The following is a 24,052-nucleotide window of genomic DNA, read 5'->3' on the forward strand; positions in this document are numbered from 1 at the left end:
TATTTACACTGAGATTAAATCACTTATTCGGTGATCTCTAAAAGCAACGGATTGCACTGGATTTTATTTAGGGGTGTCAGAGTAAAAGGGGTTGAATAATAATACATGTCAGTTTTCAGATTGCTTTTTGTAAAAAATGTAAAACCATCTATCATTGTCTTTTCACCTCACAAAACCACAACCACAAAATTCAAATAATACACATTGAAATTTGTTGTTGTAATGTGACAATATATAAAAAAGGTCAAGAGGTGTGAATACTTTTGCAAGTAACTGGATATGAGTTGTCTTTATTGACTTCTGAAAGCGAGGCATAATTTATCTGATTGTTTTACAATCAAACAGTATTTTTAGTAACTGCATGATTTTCCACATTTGTTTTTCCACAGTTTTTTACAAACTACAGAAATCATTTGTAAAAATGCCCGGAAGCCTAAGCTGGAAGGCAGGTGAAATGTACCGTATATAATAGTCCTTCTCTTGGATTTCTGCCGTGGCTGAAATTTACATACATATGCATATTTATGAGTGTTTTCCCCCTAAATGCCTAAATAACGCTTCATTGCAATATGCTCAAACTAAATTAGCACCGTTTGCATCCCATTGAAATTTGGCATGATAATCTCTACTTGGAAGAGCTTTGTGAATTAGACAGATGTGCAAACTCTGGTTTGGGAACCATCTTTTAAACTGTGACCTGATATTTTCCTCAAACAGTGGCTCTGTGTAGCAGTGGGGCTGGTATGCTGACTACATCCTGACAAGTGATGTATTATATAATGGAAAATAACAGCAAACACACTGTTTTCTGTGGTATCTACGCAGAGGTCAAAAGGATGAGAGATTCAGGAATAAAGCCCGGAGCGACAGACTGTGGTTCACCCAAAGGGTCCGCAGCTTCCATTTTTATGAATGGAAGCGTTTACTCGCAATGTTCCGAACTGTTGCTGGTTTTGTTCTTGAGTGTGGAATAAAATATGTACAAAATGCGTGGGCTGTTTTATGAATAACTGAGATATGAACGTCACCCCCTCTCATGAACCGCTCTTTCATTTTAAGTCTGATTGAGTGACTTGTTGCATTTAGGTAACTTGGTAGATCTTCACGTGTCGACCAATTTCTAGATGTCATTAAAAAAGCATTAGAAAATTCTAAATTAGTTGTAGTTACCTTATTAGATTTGGTTGTCGCTGTATCATATTTGTTGTTTTTCAGTGTTTTAGAAGACATATTTTCTTTTACCAGATTAATTTTTAATTTTGTTATAATATGTTAAATTAAAATAAAATACTTTGATACAAATGTTAAAGTATCAGTGTTGCTCAAAATGGCACACTTTGGTCAGGCCCATGTGTTATCTGTTCTTTTTTTCATCCCCAGTGTATATTTTTCATAACTGTGAGAGGACAGGATATTAGTCTTCCTCGGTGGCCATGGAGCAAACTGTTAGTCACAGAGGCTAGGAGGGTTGGCTATAAGGTGATATGAAGAAAGAGAGCGATGCTTTTTTCTGTTTAATTTTAAACCATGTTTTCCACATGAGGTCTGAAAAACATTCAAGCTATTAGCTCTAAAGTAAATGCCTATTTCAGTTTGTTAATCAGCTCTAATTCAAAATATGAAAAACTGACTTGAACTGAGTGGTTCTACCCTGTAGAGATATTTTTCAACATAGTTTTAAGATCTGTGAAAATCTAATTATTCCTGGGAAAACCCTACGATGTCCATTTGCAATGCTTTTTTTTTCGAAATAGGAATTAGGTAAGCATAAAATCTGGGATGTATGGACTAGTAAACCCTGAATTGAATTATTCTACATGGATTATAGATTAATTTAACAGTGGTTTGTAAATCATGAAACATTTATTCCTTCTTTGAAAAAAAAACAAAAAACAGTGAATTCTTAGAAACAATATATCCAGCTCACATAGTGAGCTCATGTTGTTGTAATCCTTGTATTAACTGTTTTTACAGTTAATCATCTTGCTTTTGCTTTACTAACAGCATTTTTTGTTTCTCACATACAGTTGCATTGGACATAGACTTTGACAGTTTATTTAGAAGACAATTATAGAAAAACATTAATGGGATACAACATCTGTATAGTCATAAGTGTTATTATAGTTGTGTTTCAAATGGACCATATAAACAAGTTAGTGATACTATCTCAGTGAATAAGTTCTATTAGAAATGTTAAAATAACCTTCCAAACCAAAGGGAAATGTAATCTTTAATCAGGTTTATATTTGTGTCCTCAAATACCCTTATTTTCCCTCTGACTGCAGAATCAGTTGAAAGTGCTCAATATCCACACAATTTCGTCTGTTTCTGATCTTGTCCCATTATATGTAGGATTTTGTGTGCCTATTCTGTGTGGGGGATGGTAGACAACCTAAAAACCGAAAGCAGCCAGGGTGACCTAAATCAGAAGAGGTGATAACTCAGGCGGATAGCTGGAGATTACCCGGGGATCAAGAGGCTCAGTGGCCTCTCAAACAACAATGACTGGAGAGCATATCCCTTCTCCCTACCCACCCTCTGAGACCCTTATGGCTGTTATAGACTAAAATGTGCATGCCAGAGCTCTCCATAAAGACCATTTGTCACATGGTCATTTGTTTGTTTCCTTGTTTAATGGACAAAATAGCTCCATGTTTTAAAATGTCCCCAAAAGGCAGAAATGTACTAAGCTGTTTTTTTTTTTTTTTAACCAGTACGAAAGTATTTTGTTTATGTGATTTTTGCACTCATTGGTCTTTTTAGTGCTTCTGTGAAGCAGAATTATAGGATTTTTGTCATAGCATATCATTTTTTTCAGTAACCAATTAGTAAATGATTACAGCTATTGAATCACGGCTCAGTTTAATGAAATGGCTTTTGGGATTTTGCTCTGAATTGTGTGTGTCCATGATTCTGGGATTCTGTGTCTGTATGCCTGTGTGACTGCAGGGCTGCTTGTCTTTCAGGGAGATGGCCCAACTATTAATTAATGATTGATTGATGAGTCTGCCACACTGTGGCCAGTAACAGGCCCAGATTTTCCTCTCAGTATATCGGTGAGTGTAGGATGTGTTGGTGTGTGGGCTTGTGAGAGTGGGGCAAAAAAGGTTGCTCACTGATTACTTCGTGCTTTGCTTCATCCAAGGAAATAAAAATCATTTGTTCCGGGTGCTTAGATGTGCCTTTTTCATTCTCACAAAACTCACCTTTAAATGATAAATATACACAAAAGTAGCAAATACCATAAAAGCCACAAGATTTCCTCTTAACTATTGAAAGAATGTATTTATGCCTTTGTAAATCTGAACCAACTATCTCTTCATTTAAACCAAAATGTCTTTTATTGCACATTTGCACTACGAGGACCTAAATAGCATAACACAGCTGTGGAAAACACAGATGTTTTCAGATTCATAACAGTTTGCCGGTGAATGAAAGGATTGTTTGCTGCTGATTCAGGCTACAATGTACTGTAAAATGGGGTGAGAGGGTGGGTATGTTGCTCTAGGCAACGCTTGTTCTGGGGACCATCTGGTTGGATTTGGTTTTGGCATTGTCAACTTTCTGTGCTCCAAACCTTTAACCCTCTTTCAATCTTGGTTGTTCCCTCTGTCATGTAAGCCTTAGAGTTAAGCTAGAGACGACGTGGTGTCCTCGTAACAACAAAGGATGAGTTATTTCTAATTTTTAAGCTTTATACGTTCAGTTTTAGGGACATAGGATGCATAGGATCTGCATGTTCAATATTTACATTTATACATGTTGAATGTTGTTTTTATATTAAGAATTCCATTCAGAGTAGAATCATGAAATTAAACCTAGAGTTTATTCTGATATGATACATGTAATCACAGCTAAGTTTGAAACTAGAAATATCTACTTTATATGTACTTTAGTATACAAATAGTATGCCATGGTTACTGATATCAAGGTATATCAAATTACAGTTTCAAAACTGCTAAAATATTACATCATACTTATGTTCCTATGTTTCACACTTTTTTAGCGAGATGCCAGAGATAGTGCTAGAGTGACTATAGTTTTCTCCAGCTGTTTTGATATGCATAGAGTCTTGCAAGACTGCAAGGGAAGCTCAGCTTCCCCTAAAATGTAAAAAAATATGTGATCAAATATATACTGTTGTGTGTACATGTCATTGACTAAATATGCGCTACAACGCCCTCAACTTTTGTTCAGAATCAGCTTCTTATCTCTGGTAACGACGCGGCTTTCCTCTCACTCATTCCGCTTTAAACAGTGAGTTCAATAGCGAAGTAAAAATGCTGGGCTTTGTCCCGCCCATCGGATGCTCAACTTCTCTGGGGGTCTATGGGGCAGTGGCCCAGCCTCGGCTGGCCCGGACCCTCAGCTTCTGCATGATGATTAGATGATCTGTCTGAGGCTGAATCCCTTTTTGATTGACAGCAAAATGAGCGAATCGGCGATCTTGTAATTGAGCTTCCCCTCCTTAAAGATCAGTATCCGCCACTGAAAGAAGACTACTAAATATTAACCCTGCTTAGTACAAGAAAAAGTAATTTGACTGTTTGGAAATATTTTTCATGGTGTGGAGACTAAAGGACTGCCACCATCATGTTTTTTATGCTAAGGTGGCTTCACAATTGTGGTGTCCAGTGTCAGTCCTTGAGGTGCCACCATGTTTTAGATCTTTCCTCTTGTTCAACACACCTGAATCAAATGAATGATTCATGACCATGGGTCAGCAGAACTACATTGCATGTGAGGGAGGTAATTCAGCCATTTATTTCAACTGTGCTGGACGATCTAAAATGTGCCAGGTGCTGGGTCTTGACAGCAGGAGTTGGACACCGCTGCTTTAAAGTTACAGATGACAAGAAGCCTACTGGAGACTGACCACCTGAGCAGATAGTCCAACTAATTTACAAGCTAATATCAGCTTGTTAAACATTCAATATTCCTTTATCAAGTGCTGTAGGCAAAAAAAAAATAAAAGCAATTACTGAATAAGCATTAAAAACTACCCTCACTGACCCTTTTACTATATACACCTTGCTACTGTTTTACCCCATTTTGCTTCAGAACTGTGTTAATCCTTTATGACATAGTTTCAACAAGGAGTTGTAAACATTCCTGAGAGTTTTGTCCATACTAACATGATAGCATCTCACAGTTGCAACACATACCACTGCACACCTTCCTTGTGTTGAGGGTTTATTTGAAGTATTGTTATGTTGAGTTGGTGTCCTGTGATTGGGTTATTTGTAACTTGTGTGAGGCAACATAACAGGTGTACCTAATAAAGTGGCCGGTGAGTGTACTAAATTAGGTGCTTATTCTATTTTTTTGCCTAAATCTATATGTCAAAATTAAAATAACAACAGGTGTTATAAATATTCTAACTGTATTATTCAATATGCTATATTATCTTGGGAGCAGAAACAATTGTTTTGTTTTCCTGTTTCCCATCATTTTATACATTTTTGGTTTTAAAGTTTTTGTAAGGAGCCCATAATAGGGAAAGTTGCCATTTCGAATTATTTTCACTGGATCTAAAGGATTTAATAAGCCATTTATGCACCACACATTTACTCACCAAAGACATCTTACATTTTTGTGTTTTCACACCTTTAGCACCTAAAGTGTAAAAATGGTGTTAAAAGCAAAATTAAAAAAAGCATCACAACAGACATCTGTTTTTTCTCTTCTGCACTAGGGGCCACTAATGTAAAGGTAACAGTAAAAAACTAAATGGCATTTATCTTTTTTTAAAGGTTTCTGTTAGATGAACACTAACTGGACTGCAGCTAACTGTGGTTGCACGGCAACAGCTTACAGATGCTTCCAGGGTCTCAGTCTGCAACTCTCACCAAATTAAGGCAGAGCTGAGGAACTTATTTTTCTCTGCAGAACAAATCACAATGTATTTGTACATCCTGCAGTAATGCTGCATGTGTTACTACGTCACTCCCTGCTATTTGGGTTTGTTTGGTTTGCAGATGATTCATTTCTGATAGACCTGCAGTCTTAAAATTGAAAGAAAACTGAACTACATTCAATGCTATGTTACACCCTTCAGACTTAAACTGACATCAGGAAGCCTAGCACAACTGCTTCACTTATTCAGTATTCTGGCAGTGTATGATCCCGACCTTACTGTTGCATGTCCTTGATGCATGCAGAGTGCTGCAAAAGCCGTTTTTGGGGGATTGCATGCTTTAGCCCATTTTAATGTGCCTTTTCGTTCCCACTACACTGTCGTTAAGCCCTGCAGCAGGGGCTTTGGGCAACCATTTTGATGATGAGACTGATTGAATTAATGTTTCCAAAGTTCATACTTCATGGTTTTATAGTGTAAGAATGAGGCAGATCTGTGGAGAGACAGTGTGACTCTTCTTTTCTTATCTAGCACAAAATCTTACGTAATGAAAATAACATCAAGCAAACACTGAAGGCACTCAAAGAACCCTGATGTCTGAGTTATAGCACGTGAATGGAATGTCTGTTTTGCCTTTAAATACATTTGCTTGTTGGTTTAATTTTCAAGAAACCATTCATTAATATTGCATACATTCAAAGTTTCTTTATCATCATCATCACATTGCATGTCAGTTCATTATACATCTTATCTGTGAGTATAAATTCCATTTGTAATTCACAATACCCAACATAACAGCTGCTAATGGGAAGACTAGCTACAGATTTTGATGCTATTTCTTAATCTGTTTTATTATTTAGTCATTACTTCATGTCACCAGATTCTAACATTTCACACTAAGTTGTGTCTATTTGTATGTTTGTACTGTTCTATTAGCTACTTCCTTTCAGCACATCTGTACTTTTTTCCCTGCACACCCACAGTTCATCTGCCCATGTGAGTAACCTTTGCTCATTAAATGGGTACCTATATTACATACCCACTCCTTGTTTAAAAACCAGTGATCATCTCCTTTAGAGTAATCTGATCTATCTTAAAGTTCTTGTAGAAGCATGTGAGAAACCCCCACAAATAATGTTTTTTATCAAAATTTCCAGTTTTTTTCCTCTTGAAATTATATTTTCCACCAAGAAATGACATAGATCGCACTTGACGTGGTTGTCTCTAGTCTAATCTGTGAAAATGTCTTTATCTTTATTCATTGCTCACATGGACGCCACTCATCCCAGCCTCTTGACACTTCATCATCAATTCATTAGCAACAAGCTAACTTGTGTTGCTTATGCCAGCTGCATTTCCTGCTATCTGACATTCCTGAAGATGCCCTCCTTGCAAGTTAACGTTTGCATTCATAAATATGTGGCATGTTATAGCCGGTGGCGGCTGCTAGTTAAAGCACAATATGAAGCATAAGGAACTAGATTATTGAATTGTTTGTCGACTTAGTTGGATTAGTTCTCATAGCTGCACTTGTGTAAACCTCTAGCCCTCTATTTGATTATTCTGTTTTTTATTTTTACTTGTATAAATTCTGCACTTTGATCCCCTTTCCCTCGACAGAGTTTGTGATTAAATCAATGATAAAATATTCACCCATTTGGTTACAATACATAGAAGATACAGGTTGACATTTCAGCGTATAACAGTGGACATATTTTTCATTAAATTATATTTTATTTTTTTAAATTATGAAATTAAATAGGGTCTGAGGTATCTTTTTTTATTGAAGAAGAAATGAAGGAGTTACTCTGCAGTCTTGTTTAGTACCTTTGCTTTAGTATACAAGCTGAATGCCTCTTTCACCATTGGCACATTATTTGATATGATAAGAATGATTTCACAGAAGCAGCAGACAATAATTTGCTTACTATGGACACAGTTTTGAACTATTCCTTATATTTTGGAAAATATTCGATATGTAGCACAACAGAAAAAACGCTTCTGAGATTGTGATCATACTGGAGATGATTATTATTATTAAAGTGTTGCACACTCTAGCTCTATGTGTAACAGGACAATTTATTTAATAGATCAATGTTTTGACCATCAGGCCTTTTTCAGTGTTGTTTTAAAAATGAATAGGTTCTTGTGTCTGATCTTGAAAAAAATCTTTGGCCAAACATTAATCTTTTAAATAAAGTGCCCTAATAAATATAAACCTGCAACACAAATATTCCATCAACCATAACAACCCTTACTAAAAGAAAATAGTTAATTAGCATTTTCTGTTTTGACAAACGTTTTAATGACTTGAAAATTAAGAGAGCACATTAATAATAATACTTTTAGCAACATGATGGATCAAAAACCCTCCCAGTCCGTATTCTTTGAACTAGAAATTAGGAAAAATATAAATTTCTGCAGGAAACCGGTGGAAGTCCGGTGGAAACAAACTGAAGGTGCAGCAGCAGAATACCGACTCTTTAGATTATGTATGTTGGTCTGTTGTCATCCATCTTTGTAAAACGTCAATTTATCAGAAGTAGTAGACTATGTAGAAAAACTCAATGTTAATAGTTAATGTGATTGTTTGCAAGTTTCAACTACTACTTGAAGAATGCAGCTTTACGAAGCAAAGCACAAGCAATACTGTCATAGTGACAGAATGAACTGTTTTGACTTGACTAATTTGATGGTAATTTGTCACTGACATTAAAACCTCTATGTCCTTTAGCCATTGTTTAGGATCACTAATTAGAACAAAAGTTCACACAGTTGAATATAAAAAAAGGAGGCGATGACAGGAGTCAGATGTTGAGTCTGAACATGGCACGCAAGAGCATTGATCTCAATAATTGTATAATATTGAAAACAGCAGTATTTAAATAGTATGATGGATTGTGTGGTGTTTGTTTTCTGGAACCTAATTACTTTCCCTGATGGCAAACTGACATGATGTACCAGTTTACACATTCACAGATGACTGGCATTATGGGCAGATTCCTGAAATATCTCATTAGCAGTAATATAAAAGCTGTTTTCAGACTCTCGCTATATGAATAGCCTACCAATGGACCTACACAGCAGAAGCCACAGGGAAATTTCCATAACTAACAACTAGCTACTTTTTACTGAAAAGATGTCTGAGCTCAAATTACATCTTAACATATTTTTGACTTAATTCCAGTATAATTTAGATATCTCCCGAAGATAACGTTATTTTATTTAGTTAATTTATTTTCACTTTCCTTTTAGCAGTTCAGTCCTCCAGTAATTTAGGAGGTGTCTTAGGTGCAAAAGCTGTGATGACAGTTTAAATCTGAACTTTAACAATGTGTTGCTTTTTGCAGGATTATGAAAGGTGTTGTTTTCATTATGCCTCTGCATACTAATTGTGACAAACATTCACACAAATGTCTAAAACTATGCAAGTGATAACATTTATTATGTAAAAAAAAAAACAAAATAAAATGTCAGCTTTGTTTTGAAAGTACAATAATGTGCAAGAAATCTTTTGTTTGTTTCTTGTTAAACTTCTTTAATACATGATTTTTATTGAATGTCTGTAGAGCACCAATGCTTTATATGAATGCTACAATTATCATCTTTGTTTATTTGAGATGGGTAAAATCCCTAAAGCTGTGCTCCAACACAATCAATGTTATTGGCCAACCATGTACACATACATATCCAGTAACTATTCAGACAAACAACATATTTTAGCTGCATTAACTCAAACATGTTTAATAGTGTGTCTCTAAATAAAAAGCAGAGCCAGTCCAAAATTTGCTTTGGGGCCTTAGTATGATGTCATCTAACTCCCCATCAGCCTCCACAGAATGTCTGATCTGCCATTTTTACTGTTTTGGTATTTTTGTGCTTTTTCATTTACCACCACTTGTTTTACAGGACCCAGTTTGACAGTCAGTTAAATTGCTTGTATGACAAAATGTGTTTTCATTGACAAACCCAACAGTCTCTCCACAGTATTTAATAAGTTAATAAGACACTGGGTAAAGTAATCAAACAAGACTGTCAATATACCTTTATAACTATAAGGGTTTCCTTTATATGTGTACAGCTGATGCATTTGATGATCTGCCCTGTGGGCCAACTTTGCTGTCACAATTTGATCACCAAGGGAAAAATTCACATTGTATATGAAAAAAAAAGAGTTTCTCCTATTTAACTTATCAACTTAGCAAAAAACCAGCTGGCTATAATGCAAATGTAGAAACTTGACTCTTCTGAGGATGAGGAATTGCAGCAAGTCACCAATTTCTTACCATTTGACATTAAATGACTAACTCACTGTGCTGCATTACAATTTGGGTTGAAATGCATTGCATGTAAATGGCTCTGAATCTGACTGCGTGATTCGATTGTTGGGAAATAAATTTGATTGATTTGAATTAAATCTGGAGCAAATGGGATCATATATTATAGGATATGAAATGGTCCTGAAATGGTCCTGAAATGGTCCTTCATTCAAACATACATTATTTGTGGTACTGTCCAAGTGAACTGAACCAAATCAAATTAAATAGTAACTTCATTTGTTGGCAGTCACACATTTAAGAAACGGTCCTGTATGATGGATCACAACTCATTCAAAAATTTAAAAATGTTGATTACTTTATACACTTATTCTGATAATATGCAAAAAAAACAAAGACACCTTGGAAATGTACTTCTCATTCTGTTTATGCAGAACAGTTAAAAGAAACCAGTAACAGTCTAACCTCTGTCCGGTGTCAGTTTCCAGTGCTAATTAGTTTCCTGCGACAGTGATAAATGATCAAGCCTTTTTTCCATTTGCTCAATCATGGGAGTGTTACAAACTTTTTTTTATTGCTTGTGTGGCAGAGCAGGATGCAATTTTTACTACTGACTAATAGCTGTTTGTTAGCTCAGTTTCGCCATAAACTGTCATCTTTCTAGTCTTATTTTTTGCAGCTGAATACAATAGCTGTCACAGTTATGACATAGTATAATTGTGGATATCATGCCTCTCTGGTGTGCTTTCTGCAAACACTCGTTTGTCCTTTGTGTCTCACTGCAACATATTGCTCCATGCATTGCCCATTAATCCCTGTAAACTGGTTTCTTAAAAAATGGTTTTATTTGTCAATATAAGGATTTGTTAACAGACCAGTAATGCTGTTAAATGTTTTAAATAACGGGTTTGGATTAACAAGCTGTCTTTTTTTCTTTTTCTTTCACTGTGTCTCTGTTTGGCATTCTTGTTGGATCCATTGGACCTCTGATTTGCATGCATTATTACAGGTAAGTCTATCTCTTATGTTTTTGGCAAAGCCTCTGGGAAGGATTAGCTTCTGTGCATTGGCTGTCCCAGTAACAATGCTTTCTGGAATTGCATCTTAAGTACTTGTTGCACCTTGGGTGCATTTCAACCCTGCGGTTTTGTATACAGTGTGCACATTTCTCCCCTTTTTTTTTCCTCAGCTGACACTTGGCGAATGGGGCAATTCCATTTATGCAGCCAATCTCATAGGCTACTGGAGAGATGCCAATCTGGCCTCAAAGATAGGGAAGAAAGAGGGAGCAAGGAGAGCAGCTAGAATAGCTTTTATTCATTTTGACACAGATCAGATAAACAGGAAATGATAAATGTTGCCTATTTTTACTTCCCTTAACCTGTGTTAACTTTGAATTCCAAAGGAAGCCACAGTGGTCACAACAACCTTTGAAATTGTATCTGAAGTTTGCTCTGGATGATCTAAATATGAATTATGCATTATAACGCTGTTGTTTCTGTGGCTATTTTGGTGCATAACTTTGATATCTGCTAGACTGGCAGTCATACAAGATGGGAAAAAGATGCCTTGTTTAAAAGGCACACAGTGAGAGCAGAAGGGGTTGTTCATGACTTTATTTTTATTTTTTTTATTTTGTGATTTCATATTTCATTTCCTTTTATAACCTCTAAGCCACCCAGTGCCAAAATTAATACACAGTTAAAAGTACACCTAAGAACAAAAGGAAAGAAAAAAGTCTTTAACTTAAATATTGTGTCAAATATAAGGGGAACTTAACAAGTTAATAAAGTCACACTTCCCTAATGTGTGACATAATTACTATGTCTTCACCCAATGTTGCTTCAGCCGTACTGAGTGCTCACACAATCATGTTGATATCTGAGATTTCCCTGGACTAACTAAACCATAGTCTTTAGGTGTTAAAGTCTCCCAAACAGATAGTAAGAAACCAGAATGAGTCTAACGTTTAGTGCTCTAGACCTTTACGAGCCTCCATAAAGACCCAAATTAGGTTTTGTTTGCCTGTGTAAATGTTTAGATTGATTTTGCTCTGTGAACATTATGATTTTATTGTCTAGCTTTGCAAATCTAACATTAGATTTGTTTAAAAAACGTGTTTATGTCAGGAGTCCTGTAAGTAAGTCCTTGTTTTTTATAATGAAAATAAGTTTTGTCACTTTTTATTTCATAAAATAATACAGGTTACAGGTTTCACATTAAGTGCCAAGACAGTTTCAGCTTTGGCCCCATTAAAAAGTCTTATTTGAACCCTAACGCTGAGGATCTTGTGGAATGTTATCAAACGTTTGCCATATCACTTTGCAGTTCCAAAGACTTTGTCTTTCAGGCTAAACAGCCATGGATACAAGTACAGGTGCCTCTCAATAAATAAGGATATCATCAAAAGTAAATTTGTTCGGTTAATTGGTCAGTTTAAATTGCCCTTATGGATGCGTGTGCATAGTTTTGTGTCCTGTGTTGCTCTGTGATGTACCCCAACTCTCACCCAATGGAGTTAACTTTTTTCAGTAATTCAGTTCGAAACATTAGACTCATATAAAGGTTAATTACACACTATGTGATTAGTGTTTATTTCCGTTAATTGTAATGAATATGGTTTAGAGCTAGTGAAAACTCAGTTTTTCAGAATATTAGAATATTACATATGACCAGAAATGTTGTCATAGTCTACTCATTCATGGTGAAGACTGTTGACTTGACAGTTGTCCAGCACACCCTCCAAAAGAAGGGTAATCCACATACGGGCCATTGCTCAGGAAGCTGGCTGTCCACAGAAAGCTGTATTCAACTATACTAATGGGAAATTGAGTGGAAGAAAAATGTGTAAAAGTGTGGTAGAAGAAGGGCACAAACATCAAAGATAACCACATCATTTAGTAGGAAAGCAAAGCCCAAGAGTTTCTTGTGGAGAAACAGATCTCTTTATGTGCAATGACTCTGTACATGCATGAGTTTCACTTTTTGGTCTGAATTACTGATATAAATTATTTGTTGGAAGACTTTTTAAGTTATTGACATACACTTGTTTATAGAGTAAGTTGCTAAACATTCCTGTGAGAAAAAAAAAAAAGAAAATTAAATTATTGTTCCTCACATTACAAAAATCCCATACAAGCCCGGGTCTTCTGAAATCATGTGGCACTCGTATTAGTAAAGCACCGTATTAAAATGGTATGATTTATTTTGGCTGTTTCATGTTACTTCCTCATGGCTGTGTGTGTTTTCAACATAATATAATTTAATCAGCATTGATACTATTTGGAAAACACTGAGCTACTTAATTTTTTTTGGCCCAACCATCCCATTTGACTATCAAGCTCTGCCAAAATAATTTCCCTATTAGCCATTTTTACTGTAAGATTTCTATATTAGATAAATTTGTATCTAAAATATTTTCATTACAAGATCCTTTTGTACATTTACACATATGTATGTAGCTGATTACATCTTTATGTGCACATCATTATCAGAGCACTTATGATGCAAGTATCTTGTGTGTCACACATATGCTGCAGAAACACTTTTTTTAGAACCTCTGCCGTCTAAAACATCTGAAACAATGGATTAAGAACCTGCATCAGTTCATGTGTATGAGGTGTTAATATGTTTAGCCTTTATTGTCTTGGATTTGTTCAATATCCAATCAGCTTTGCTGGCGTTGTTCACCAAAGGTATGAATAACAATAATAAATGAGTGGAAGATCCTGTGTCCTGTCGGAGATAAAGCTTTGTCGTTCATCCCCGCTAATGCTCTGAATATAAGGCACTGACCCACATCTGGTCTTATACAGGTTACATGAAGCCCCAGATGCAGCCCCAGCTGTTGTTATCCCGTGTATTATCTCACCCACTGACCCCGACATTAATGTTAAAAGCAGCTCATTAGCAGAAGCTAATCCAGACAAAGCGTTTGAGTTCCTACTAAATAAAAAGCAATAATCATAAAGATAATGATAGCAGCATGTTTCTTGGCCATTGTCTGTGTAAGTGCAATGAATATTCAACAGCTAACTTTAACCTCTTTTTCCTATCAAGTTTCATATTTAGCAGCAACTACTTTCTCTTCCTACAGTACTATATGTGTGTTAGAATAATGACTCCTGAGTCATTGTTATTAATTCAGTGTTCGATCTGCGTGGTGAATGTAAATGAAGCAGTGGGAAGCGAGACCTATAGGGTGCCTAGAGAGTTAGTCTATGTAATGAATATAATTACACAGCCCTACAGGACTGTTGTCATTTTTTTCTGTTAAGTTGTTATTTTGTCTGTGTGTTCCACATCTAAGCCTCATGTCTGCACCCAAATGTAAAAGTCCCTGTGTATGCCCTGTTTTAATTAATCACCAGCTTGTATGTAGGTTATATGAACACCGGGAATGTGTTAGTTGATGACGTGACATTGTTAATAATCAGGATTTGGGAAAACACAAAGGAGGAAAGTAGATTTACAATAAAAGAAAGAGCATGTCGGAGGGTTTGGATTTTAAAGAGAATGTTGATAATGATTAAGATATTGATCCTTCTAACACCACCTGTTAAAAAAGAAGCTGAGGAAAGCCACCCCCACACTGCCGTTAGTCATCATCAGCTCCTTTACAGCCCACTGCAGTACATGCTGCCACCCATGATTTAGCTCTCCATCCAGTTATGAGGGGGTGTTAAGTGTTTATTATGCCGCAACGGTCCCAGTCGCAATGAGAAGGCAGAATGTTGCCTGATCAATACCTCTCACAGGAAGCTGGGTTAATTTATTTTTTAAGGATCTGCTTGCATCTCTAAGGGCTTGCTTTCTGTAAGTCGAAATATAAGTGGTTTCCTGAAAATGTGCAGATTGACATTTTGTCACTGACATCGCTGTTTAGGGACATAGTGCTGACAATCTGACATAAAACTGCAAGCATCACCTGTTGTGTACTCTACATTGTGCTTTTGTTTTTGTAATTCAAAACCTAGTTTGTTCTATTCTCAACAAGGCACAAGACTCTGACAGTTCTTAGTGCTGCGCTTGCTGATGGCTAACGTGTTTATAGATAATACAGTTGGCAACTCTCCATACAGTTTGAGTCTGCAGGTTCTGTTTGATAGTGCTGCTCAAACATTCACTTATACCATCACAGTACATACACAAGACCTCTTTTTGCTAGTAATGCCATAGGTAATCACCTGCTGACTGGAACTGTGTGCTTATCACATTAACAGGCCAGTAGGAAAGGCAAAAAGTCTAATCTTTTTCTGATCATTACATAACTATATATATAATATACCTACATACTACCAGGCAAGGACTAACAACACCCCTCTTTAATATGGAAGTTGTTAGTGCAGGAAGACTGTTCAAAATTAGCTATTTCCTGTACCAGAAGAGTGTTCATATTCCTATCTTATTTCCAATTGTGCTGAATGCTATATAAAAGTAAAGAGACCTTGCTGTGGATCTTCTAGGCTGTGAGAGAGAAAGAGAGATAACAGGAAGGCCAAAGCAAGTACTGCAATGTTGCTTGTTTTATCTTTTTAAACTTTCAACATCTTTCTGTCATGAAACATGAACATGGAAGAGTTGGTAACATATTAGAAATCTCAGAGTTAACATAATGGTCTGAAATCACTTATAAGGAGACAGAGAAGGATTTCTACAATTCTAATCGCTAATATAAGATGTAAAATCCAGTAATGTCAGCTCTGTCATCATTTAGTTTCGAATTGGCCTAGTTAGTGTCTGTTAATGGCTGAAAGGTTAGAAAGTAATTTTGAATGCTATTATCTATACATTTAGAGAGAAATTGAAATCCATTGAAAGTAGCTTAGATGACAAAGCTTTGATTGGTGCATCTCTACTCTTTGTGCAAACCACACCACTTCAGAATATTACCATTTCAATTTTGAAATAACTCAACCTTTATTGGCATTAAAGGTCAAGTTATTGACAGACTTCACACATAATCCCAGACTTTATATGATTGGAAATATATTGTTGGCAATCATAAACATGCATGCACAACCATGTCTCCATTTGTGCATTTGAAATCTTAATTTCTGCATACAAAATAATAGCTTCACATCTATTACCATTGGCACTCTGCACAGAGCCCCTGAATACCCTTTGGCTGCAATTCTGACATGTTCTGCTCTTCTGCCAAACTATCTTTAAGCAACAGGACACCATATCACATTTGTTTTTAATCAACAGCAACCAGATTAGTACATATGTCACCAAATTGCCTTGTGAAATAATTATTATTTCCCAAATCACTGGTGGGTTTTCATACAATAAAATGTTGTATTGGTAATTTTCAGTTTAATTGTGAAAATATAAAGGGAGGTTGAGTACATTGTTGCCACAGTAATCATTTTGGTTATAACTCATCTGTATTGATTTTTACTGAGGATCATCAATCAAGATATTTATAATGGATGGTGTCTGAGAGCACCTATTTCCCTTCAGGGAGTCATCACCTCAAGCTCGGGTCAAGCAGAGATTTGATCTGTTGTCAGTTAGATGAATTGATGCTTTTCTTCTTATTTGCCGCACCTTATGAACACACAGAGAGTGAAAAGAGACAAGAGAATGTAGGTAAAGGTGAGCCGAGATAGTAAGAATTCCAAAGTAGTTTAATGTCGGCCCCAAAGACTCAAAGCTTTTTAAATATTCAAAGCCATTCTCGATCACCTTTCATCCTGCTTGCTTGTTTAAGAAAAGAGTGAAATGAAATCAATAGCAGTACTGGCCCTCAATGTCGGGCATCATCTAATATTTATATAAATGAGGCCTCAGCCTCAAATTTACCCTGAAGTTGCATGTTCAAGGGTCCGCAATGGACTTGAACGGGTTGAAATTCTTGACAGGATGCGAGGGTGAAGAGGATGAAATAAATCTCTGCCCCCGCCATGATGGCTACAGCAGTCATTTGCATTCATATGATCTGACAGGCTATGATTAACTGCCATGTTGAGTCTTAAAGTGGAACACCTTTGCCACCATGAATATGAAATGGATCATAAATCCCCACATGGCAACTTTGAGCCATTATCCTCTAAAAACATGACTCAAGGCAAAAAACTGCAAAGGAAGGTGGTTTAGCTACATTAACACCCCGTATTGACGATAAATGTGTTCACAGGAGCTTCAACTTTTAACTTGCTCAAAACATTACCACATGACTTGGTGGACACTGTATTTCATGTTTGACAAGTAAAACCAACCTCTATGATTTCATTTTTTAATAACTGTTGTAATTATTAATGCAGCTTGCTTTGCTAGGGCTCTGTGTGTTCAGATAAATGCTGAGAGAACCAGAGTGAACAGAATCTATTTCTAGTCTAGTGCCAAAAAATAAATTCCTAGGTTATATTTTCAATTAATATGTTCTAGTATTTTGATTGAATATCACATAATAAGGGAGAAAATGTAATTTGGTATGTGTCTAGCAAAATTTTTGCCCCATAGCAAAATGAAAATGAAATTTAAAGACATTTACATTACATTTCTGTAATCTTTTCACAAAATATTGTCACAAGTTTGTCATTTAATCCATCTATTTTACTTAGAATTTTTATTAAACAAAAATTTGCAAAACTAAAATTCTCTCTGGAACTCAATTTTCCGAGAGTTTTGTTAAAAGGGTATTTTAAAAATTGCATACATTTTCACCCACATATTTTCTATGTCATAATGAGTGATTCCAAATTAAAGATAAAGTAATCCTAAATTGCTGCCAAATTCTTCTTTTCTGTCAAACGCATTTTCTTGAGACAATAAAATTCTCATTGCTTTTCACCTCAGACTAAGCTTACCTCCAGGCTTTGTACCACCTCTAACATTTTCCAAGTTAAAACCAGACTAAACCCTCTTTCACCAGAACATAACCCTTTTTGAACTTTTAATTGTATTTTTTTCAACAAACACACGTTTATGACTTATGCTTAAGTGAAAGAGTTTTGTTACGTTAAAAAATCAGGTATTATTTTGACAAATAAACATCAAGATGTTTCCCAATTGCAAATGTGTTTTGTTATTTCAGAATGAGTAGTATTAATTTCTATTTAAAATTATCCTATATTACAGCTAAATTCTTTTCTCCCTACATTTAGACACATAATTGCCTGCAGGACCTTCAATCCTCATCACTCCTCATTAGGCTGCTCTCACCTCCAGTCTTTGTATCACCTCTAAGATGTTCCATCAGTTTAAACCAAACTAAACCATTCCTCATCCTAACGTGACCCTTTTTGGTGTCCTTTCAATGGATATTCTTGAACAGTACAATATTACCATCTGTGCTTAGAGTTTTCTTCGGGAGCTTGGAAGAGTTAAAGAAAACACTCTTTTTGAAATTGAGCATGTAATGATTGTCAGTGATCTCTTAAAACACTTTTATTCCTGCTGACTTACAAATCGTAAACATCTTTTTATTTATATATATATATATATATATATATATATATATATATATATATATATATATATCTCAAAATAACACAGACTGATGCAAAATTATCGTTTTCACAGAAAAGCATTTTCAAATTCGGTATATCTAAGCTGCCCCTGCCGTAGGAGTCTGCAGAACATGGCGAACGGAATGTAAGAGCAGCCACAGTATGAGAATATGCACACTAGAGAGCAGTCTGTTACCTCTTTCTGCCGTGGTTAGGATGGACCAATCTCCCACCCCCCAATTTTACGCAGCACACTGTTCATATCACAGGAGCCAGGAAATGCCACATCTTAGTGCTCTAATTTACACAGTGAAGACCAGAGGAAGGATTTACACACACATACACACCTTTGCATGGCCTTGTATTCAACAAACATTTTATATCACATGAAAACACAGTGGTAAACGCCGCAGGTGCAAATATTGCTCGAAGCTGGTGGATAATCTCCTCAGGTGTTCTGACACTACTTGAATTACATTTTAACTACATGTGCATAATTTAAATGATTGATGAATTTGTGTGTTTAAATCTGCCAATTGAGGCAACTCTGTTCTATGACAGCCAAAGAGTGATGAAAGCTGTAAAGTATGATCTTTCTGCTTTCTTTACTTCAATGCAACACACATAGTGATGTTATGAAATTAAAGCATGCTTACACAAATGAAATAGATTATTTTGAATCTGTTCACAGTGAGGGATTGAGAAAGAAACTACGCTGATAACAAGTCAACACAATGAATGGCAAACCAACAAATGTGCCTGAAGCAGTTTGAGTTGGGGATGAGATGCAGATATCTGTTTACCTCTTTCAGTTTTAATTTTTTTCCAGTATTTCATCATTTCTTTCCTTTTTTGGTTTAATACACTGTAGAATCATGGCTCTCTAGTCCAGGAGCAAAAAGACTGCATCTATTGTGGTTCTTCCTCTGTGACAGGCTTCTCACATACAAATGAGTTTACTGTGAATAGTGATTCATTTATTTAAACATTTTTTGTACTTTACAAAAGAAATAGATTATCTTTTTTTTTTTTCATTTTTGTCCACACTTGCACTTCTTTTAGCATATTTTACACAGACTTTTATTTTTACATTTTTAATTAAACAGGTCTTTAATATTTTAAATGCTCCTCAAATATTGTATGTACCATAATAGAAATGGTTTGCTGTTTTTCTTTTTCTTATTTTTTCTCTTCTTGTTTGTCCCCAGTTTATCTTTAAACAATAATTAAATGTTCTGAAATAGAAAGACACATTAAAGCTCAAATATCCTTCCATGAGAGAAAAGCCCCCAGTACCCAAAACATATTCCTTTCTGTTTTATGTCAGAGCATCAACAGGTCCCATTGTCAGGTGCCCATTATGCCTTTTGATTTCAGATCAACAGTGGAAAGCAGTAGCAATAAATCCACCATAGTCAGCCACGTAAAGCACACTCCCTCCCCATCACAGTGAAAAGCTGTGTAAAAAGTGTCCAAAAGATAAAATAATTCCCTTTTGTTCTACAGCATCTCCATTTCTTTAGTATCCAAAAAGGGATTTACTGTATATCCATATAATCATAGGTAAAGACGTAGTCAAAAAGCACAGTTACACCTCACATTCTCGTGAAGGTTGTTGTTGGCAAGTGCAAGAGCCGTATTCATTAATGATTACCAAAGCTCCCTCAATGTGATTAGGTTTATAGTCAACATAGTACTCCGGCGTAGAAATAGCAGCCATCTGCTGCATGCTTTGCTTTTGCTTCTGCTTACGGCGCTGACTGCTGAAGCACTGCCTCAGTTGCCTTATTCCAGCTGGAAAGCACTTCCATGCCACATACAGCATGAGAACTATAATGAGAAAGGAGAAGATGAGTGCCATGGTACCAGTCACTACTTTGTGGATCTGCATGGTGCTTTCCAGGTCATCGTGGCCCACTGTGACAGTATAAGAACTTGTGACCACCTCGCTACCCTCACCCTCATAAGGATTTGGGGTAAAAGGGCCCCCAAACACAGAGCTGCCCTTGGCCAGATCCCTTGTTGAGGCATACAGGCCTGCTGTGGTTACCTCTGCCGGCAAATCTTCACACAGCTGAAAAGCATAGACTGCATCCAACACATCCTCACCCTGTGCGGTGTCGGGGCTTGAACACAGCAGGGAACTGTCACGCTGGCCTCTGAAGGCACTCAGCCAAGAGGCCAAGGCACACACGTTGCGGCTGCACTCCCAGTCATTGCCTGCCAGTGTAATGCTGTCCAGGGATGACCACGAATCCAGTATGCGTTGGTCCAAAGAAGCCAAGCGATTTGAGTCAAGCATCAACATCTTGAGGTTGGGAGTACTCTCAAAAACATGTGGCTCAATGTACTCAATTTCATTGGCTGACAGGTCAATCTTCTCTAGAAAATGCCAGGTCCACTCCAGGGTGTTGACAACAATTGTGGCATGATTGTTGTGCATGTAGAGGGTGCGTAAAGAGATGAGACGAGGAAAATGGGCTAGGTTTACTTTGACCAGCTCATTGTGCTCAAGATGTAACTCAGTCAACTTGAAAAGGCCAGCAAAGGAATTCCTTGCCAGGCTCTGTAGTTGGTTGTATCCCAAGTCCAGAAACTGCATGCTCCTGCAGTCTTGAAAAATACGCACTGGCACATATTTGAGAGTGTTGTAGCGCAAATGCAAATTGGTGAGCTTTCTAAGGCCATGGAACAGGTCGGGCTCGAGTGCCTGCAGCCTGTTGTATGAGAGATCCAAAATGCGTAGGTTTGGGAGGGGCCTAAAGGTACCATTTGGCAGACTCTCAATCCGATTGCTGCTCAGGTCCAACTCCTTGACCCGTCGCAACCTCTCAAACGCACCCTCCTCTACAATGTCAATGTTGTTATGATCTAGATAGAGCCAGGTTAGCTGTGACAGACCAGCTAGTTGGCCTTCACGCAGCTCGGTCAAATTGTTCTCTCTCATGGACAGGCCCATGGCACTGCTCAGGTTGTGGGGGATGTCTGTGAGGTTGAGCCCCTCGCAGTACAGCAGCTTGCTGTCGCAGCGGCACAGCCTTGGACAAACCGCCTCTGCCAAGGGAACAGTTCTCAGAAAAATACCCAATGAGCACAGTATTAACCCGGGGGGCTTCTTCAGTGGCCACTTTAAGTACAGTCCAATTAGGAGGAAATCCATTAGCATAAATATCCAGGAATGTCAGGGAGAAAATGTCCATTGAACCACTCTGGACTATTGTATTTGCACCTCTCAGATCATTTTTTTTTTTTACCTTTTATGTAATTAAACAATTTATTTCTTTTGTTTTTTTTATTTTATTTGCAGAGACGATATATATATATATATATATATATATATATATATATATATATATATATATATTATTCAGTCCAAGGAGAGGTTGTTTGTCCAAAATGTGAAGAATAAAGAGCAACTCTCTTTGCCTATGAGAGATATTCGGCAGTGGGTGGAGGGTCGATGAAAAATGAAACTGTCCTTTCCAGTCGCTCTTATTCAAAAAGATTCTTACTCACCCCTATACAAAAGCTGACAATCTCCATTCAGCATCTTGCTTTGTGCCCCAACACTAATTATGTACGAATCTGAAAAAGACCCCACTGTGGCACACATTCTCCCCCTCCCGCCTTTTCTCTTTTCAGTGGACACCAGATCCTTGGCAGGCTTACAATGTCTTAGTTCTCTTCAAGTGAAAGAGCCTGAAAGAGGAAGAATCCAAGTAGCTTTCAGCGAGATGGTAGGAAGTGCAAGTTCCCCTGTCTGCATGCATGAGCTCTGTCTCTGTTGCTCCTCTGCAGTCTTGTGCAGCAAGAATGAGAGGGAATAAGAGACAGCCAAAGCAACAAGAAAAACAGACGAAGAATAATTTCTTAATGTCAGTCTTTTCTCCTCTTCTCTGATTAAGTTTCAGCACATCTGTCAAAATGTACTGCTGTTAGTCTCAGCAAGAAATCACTGACGTTTAAGGTTTAAATCCATTTAAGCTGTTAATCGTGTCTCCTGTGACAAAAGCGTGAAAAAAAAAAAAAATTACAGAGCTGAATCTTCTTCTCAGTTTTCTTGTATAACAGTATTCCTTGTCATCCCAGTGGCTGGTATAGGTTTATAGGTAACTTGCATCCCTTGTGGTTCGCAGGTTTTGTTCACTCCCTTACTCTCCGAATATTTTGTCAGCCAGTTGGAAGAGGCTGCTGGAGGCTGGTGCTGGTCCGGCAGGCAGGGGTGGTAAATGTGGGAAGTGAAGGAGAGAGCAATCCCTTGCAGCAGACCAGTATACTGACAGTGCATGCAGAAGCACCTTCTGTTCACTGAGTGTCGTAAGCCACTCACAATTCAGAGTGCTTGCTCTCTTTCTCTCACTCTCTCGCTCTCTTTCCCTTGATCGCTTACTCACTTGTTCATGCCGCTCCCCTCCTCTACTTCCCCTCCTCTCTTTGCATCCTACACCCTTGCTTTTTTTTTCTAGCTGTGTTGTCATCTGTGGCTCAGTTATTTACATATTCAGAAAGGGTTGGGCTTATACCGGGAGCTCAAATGAACCCCATGCTTCCACTAACCTACCCATCCATCGCATACGCCTGTTATGAATTGCACCTTTTTTGACTTTGCAAGTTTCTGATCTCAGAGTTGCTTTTATTAAACCAAGAAGAAGCATCAAACATCCGCTTGCGTAATAAGAATAATGTGTCCATGTACATTAAAACAAAGAATTAATAATTATTATGTACAATGTTGCATATTCACACAGCATGGGGGACCATTTGATTTCAGCAAGGATACAAAAGTGCCTAAAAGTGTCTAATATTGCATGTATGACTATGTTCGAATCAATATCATGCTATTGATATTCATCATTTATCCATGCCAACAATAAAAGCTTGAGTGTAATGAATCAAGACTAGAGTATGACATTCTTCATTTAATCAAACTGTCCTGTAGCCAGGCCTTTTGGTGTCATTTTCAATTAAACGCTCGCTAGGCGTTTTGAATACAGATGTAATTGCTTGCCAAATAATATTAGCATAAAGATATAACATATATATCCCTCTCTGAAGATCCACTCCCAGAATGTGGGATAGACTATATGAAAGTTTGATCCATCCTGCCTTGTATCAAAGTTTCAGGATGCAGGTAGTTTAAGGCAGTGGAAGGATATTTTCACTTTCACATAACTGCGTGAGCATAATAAAATATGGGGTGTAACACATTAACCTCTTATATTCACTGTTATAGGTCACAAATGCTCACAAGTTTATGTTTCTTAAATGTAGGGAGACCTATGTGTTCTCTCACTGACAGGGGAATACTGTTCCAGATCTTTGCGGCCTGAACCACCAGGATGTTTTGAACAAAAGTTGTGCATCTGAGTGGAAATTCACAATCTCTTCTGACGGAGGCTCGAGTCCTTTGTCTGGAACCACTTACAGATTTCTGTTTAATGAACTCACTCATAGGTGGTAGG

The 24,052-nt window shown here is 37.1% G+C and overlaps 2 protein-coding genes across 2 annotated transcripts in view; one reads left to right on the forward strand and one right to left on the reverse strand.

Annotated features, from left to right (window-relative positions):
- The window catches only part of ctnna2 (catenin (cadherin-associated protein), alpha 2), a 466,961-nt gene that overhangs the window by 224,785 nt on the left and 218,124 nt on the right, over positions 1-24,052 (forward strand). The gene's annotated exons all lie outside the window — the stretch shown is intronic.
- On the reverse strand, positions 9,833-22,916 carry lrrtm1 (leucine rich repeat transmembrane neuronal 1). Its single transcript, XM_047366903.1, has one exon. It carries the CDS (start codon positions 21,754-21,756, stop codon positions 20,179-20,181), a length of 1,578 nt encoding a protein of 525 aa, XP_047222859.1. The 5' UTR covers positions 21,757-22,916; the 3' UTR covers positions 9,833-20,178.

This window comes from Girardinichthys multiradiatus, chromosome 5 (genome assembly GCF_021462225.1).
Source record: "Girardinichthys multiradiatus isolate DD_20200921_A chromosome 5, DD_fGirMul_XY1, whole genome shotgun sequence".
NCBI lineage: Eukaryota > Metazoa > Chordata > Actinopteri > Cyprinodontiformes > Goodeidae > Girardinichthys > Girardinichthys multiradiatus.

What these genes read in the sequence shown, in the direction of transcription:
- lrrtm1 (XM_047366903.1), bottom strand. Translation starts at nt 21,756, where the DNA reads ATGCTAATGGATTTCCTCCTAATTGGACTGTACTTAAAGTGGCCACTG.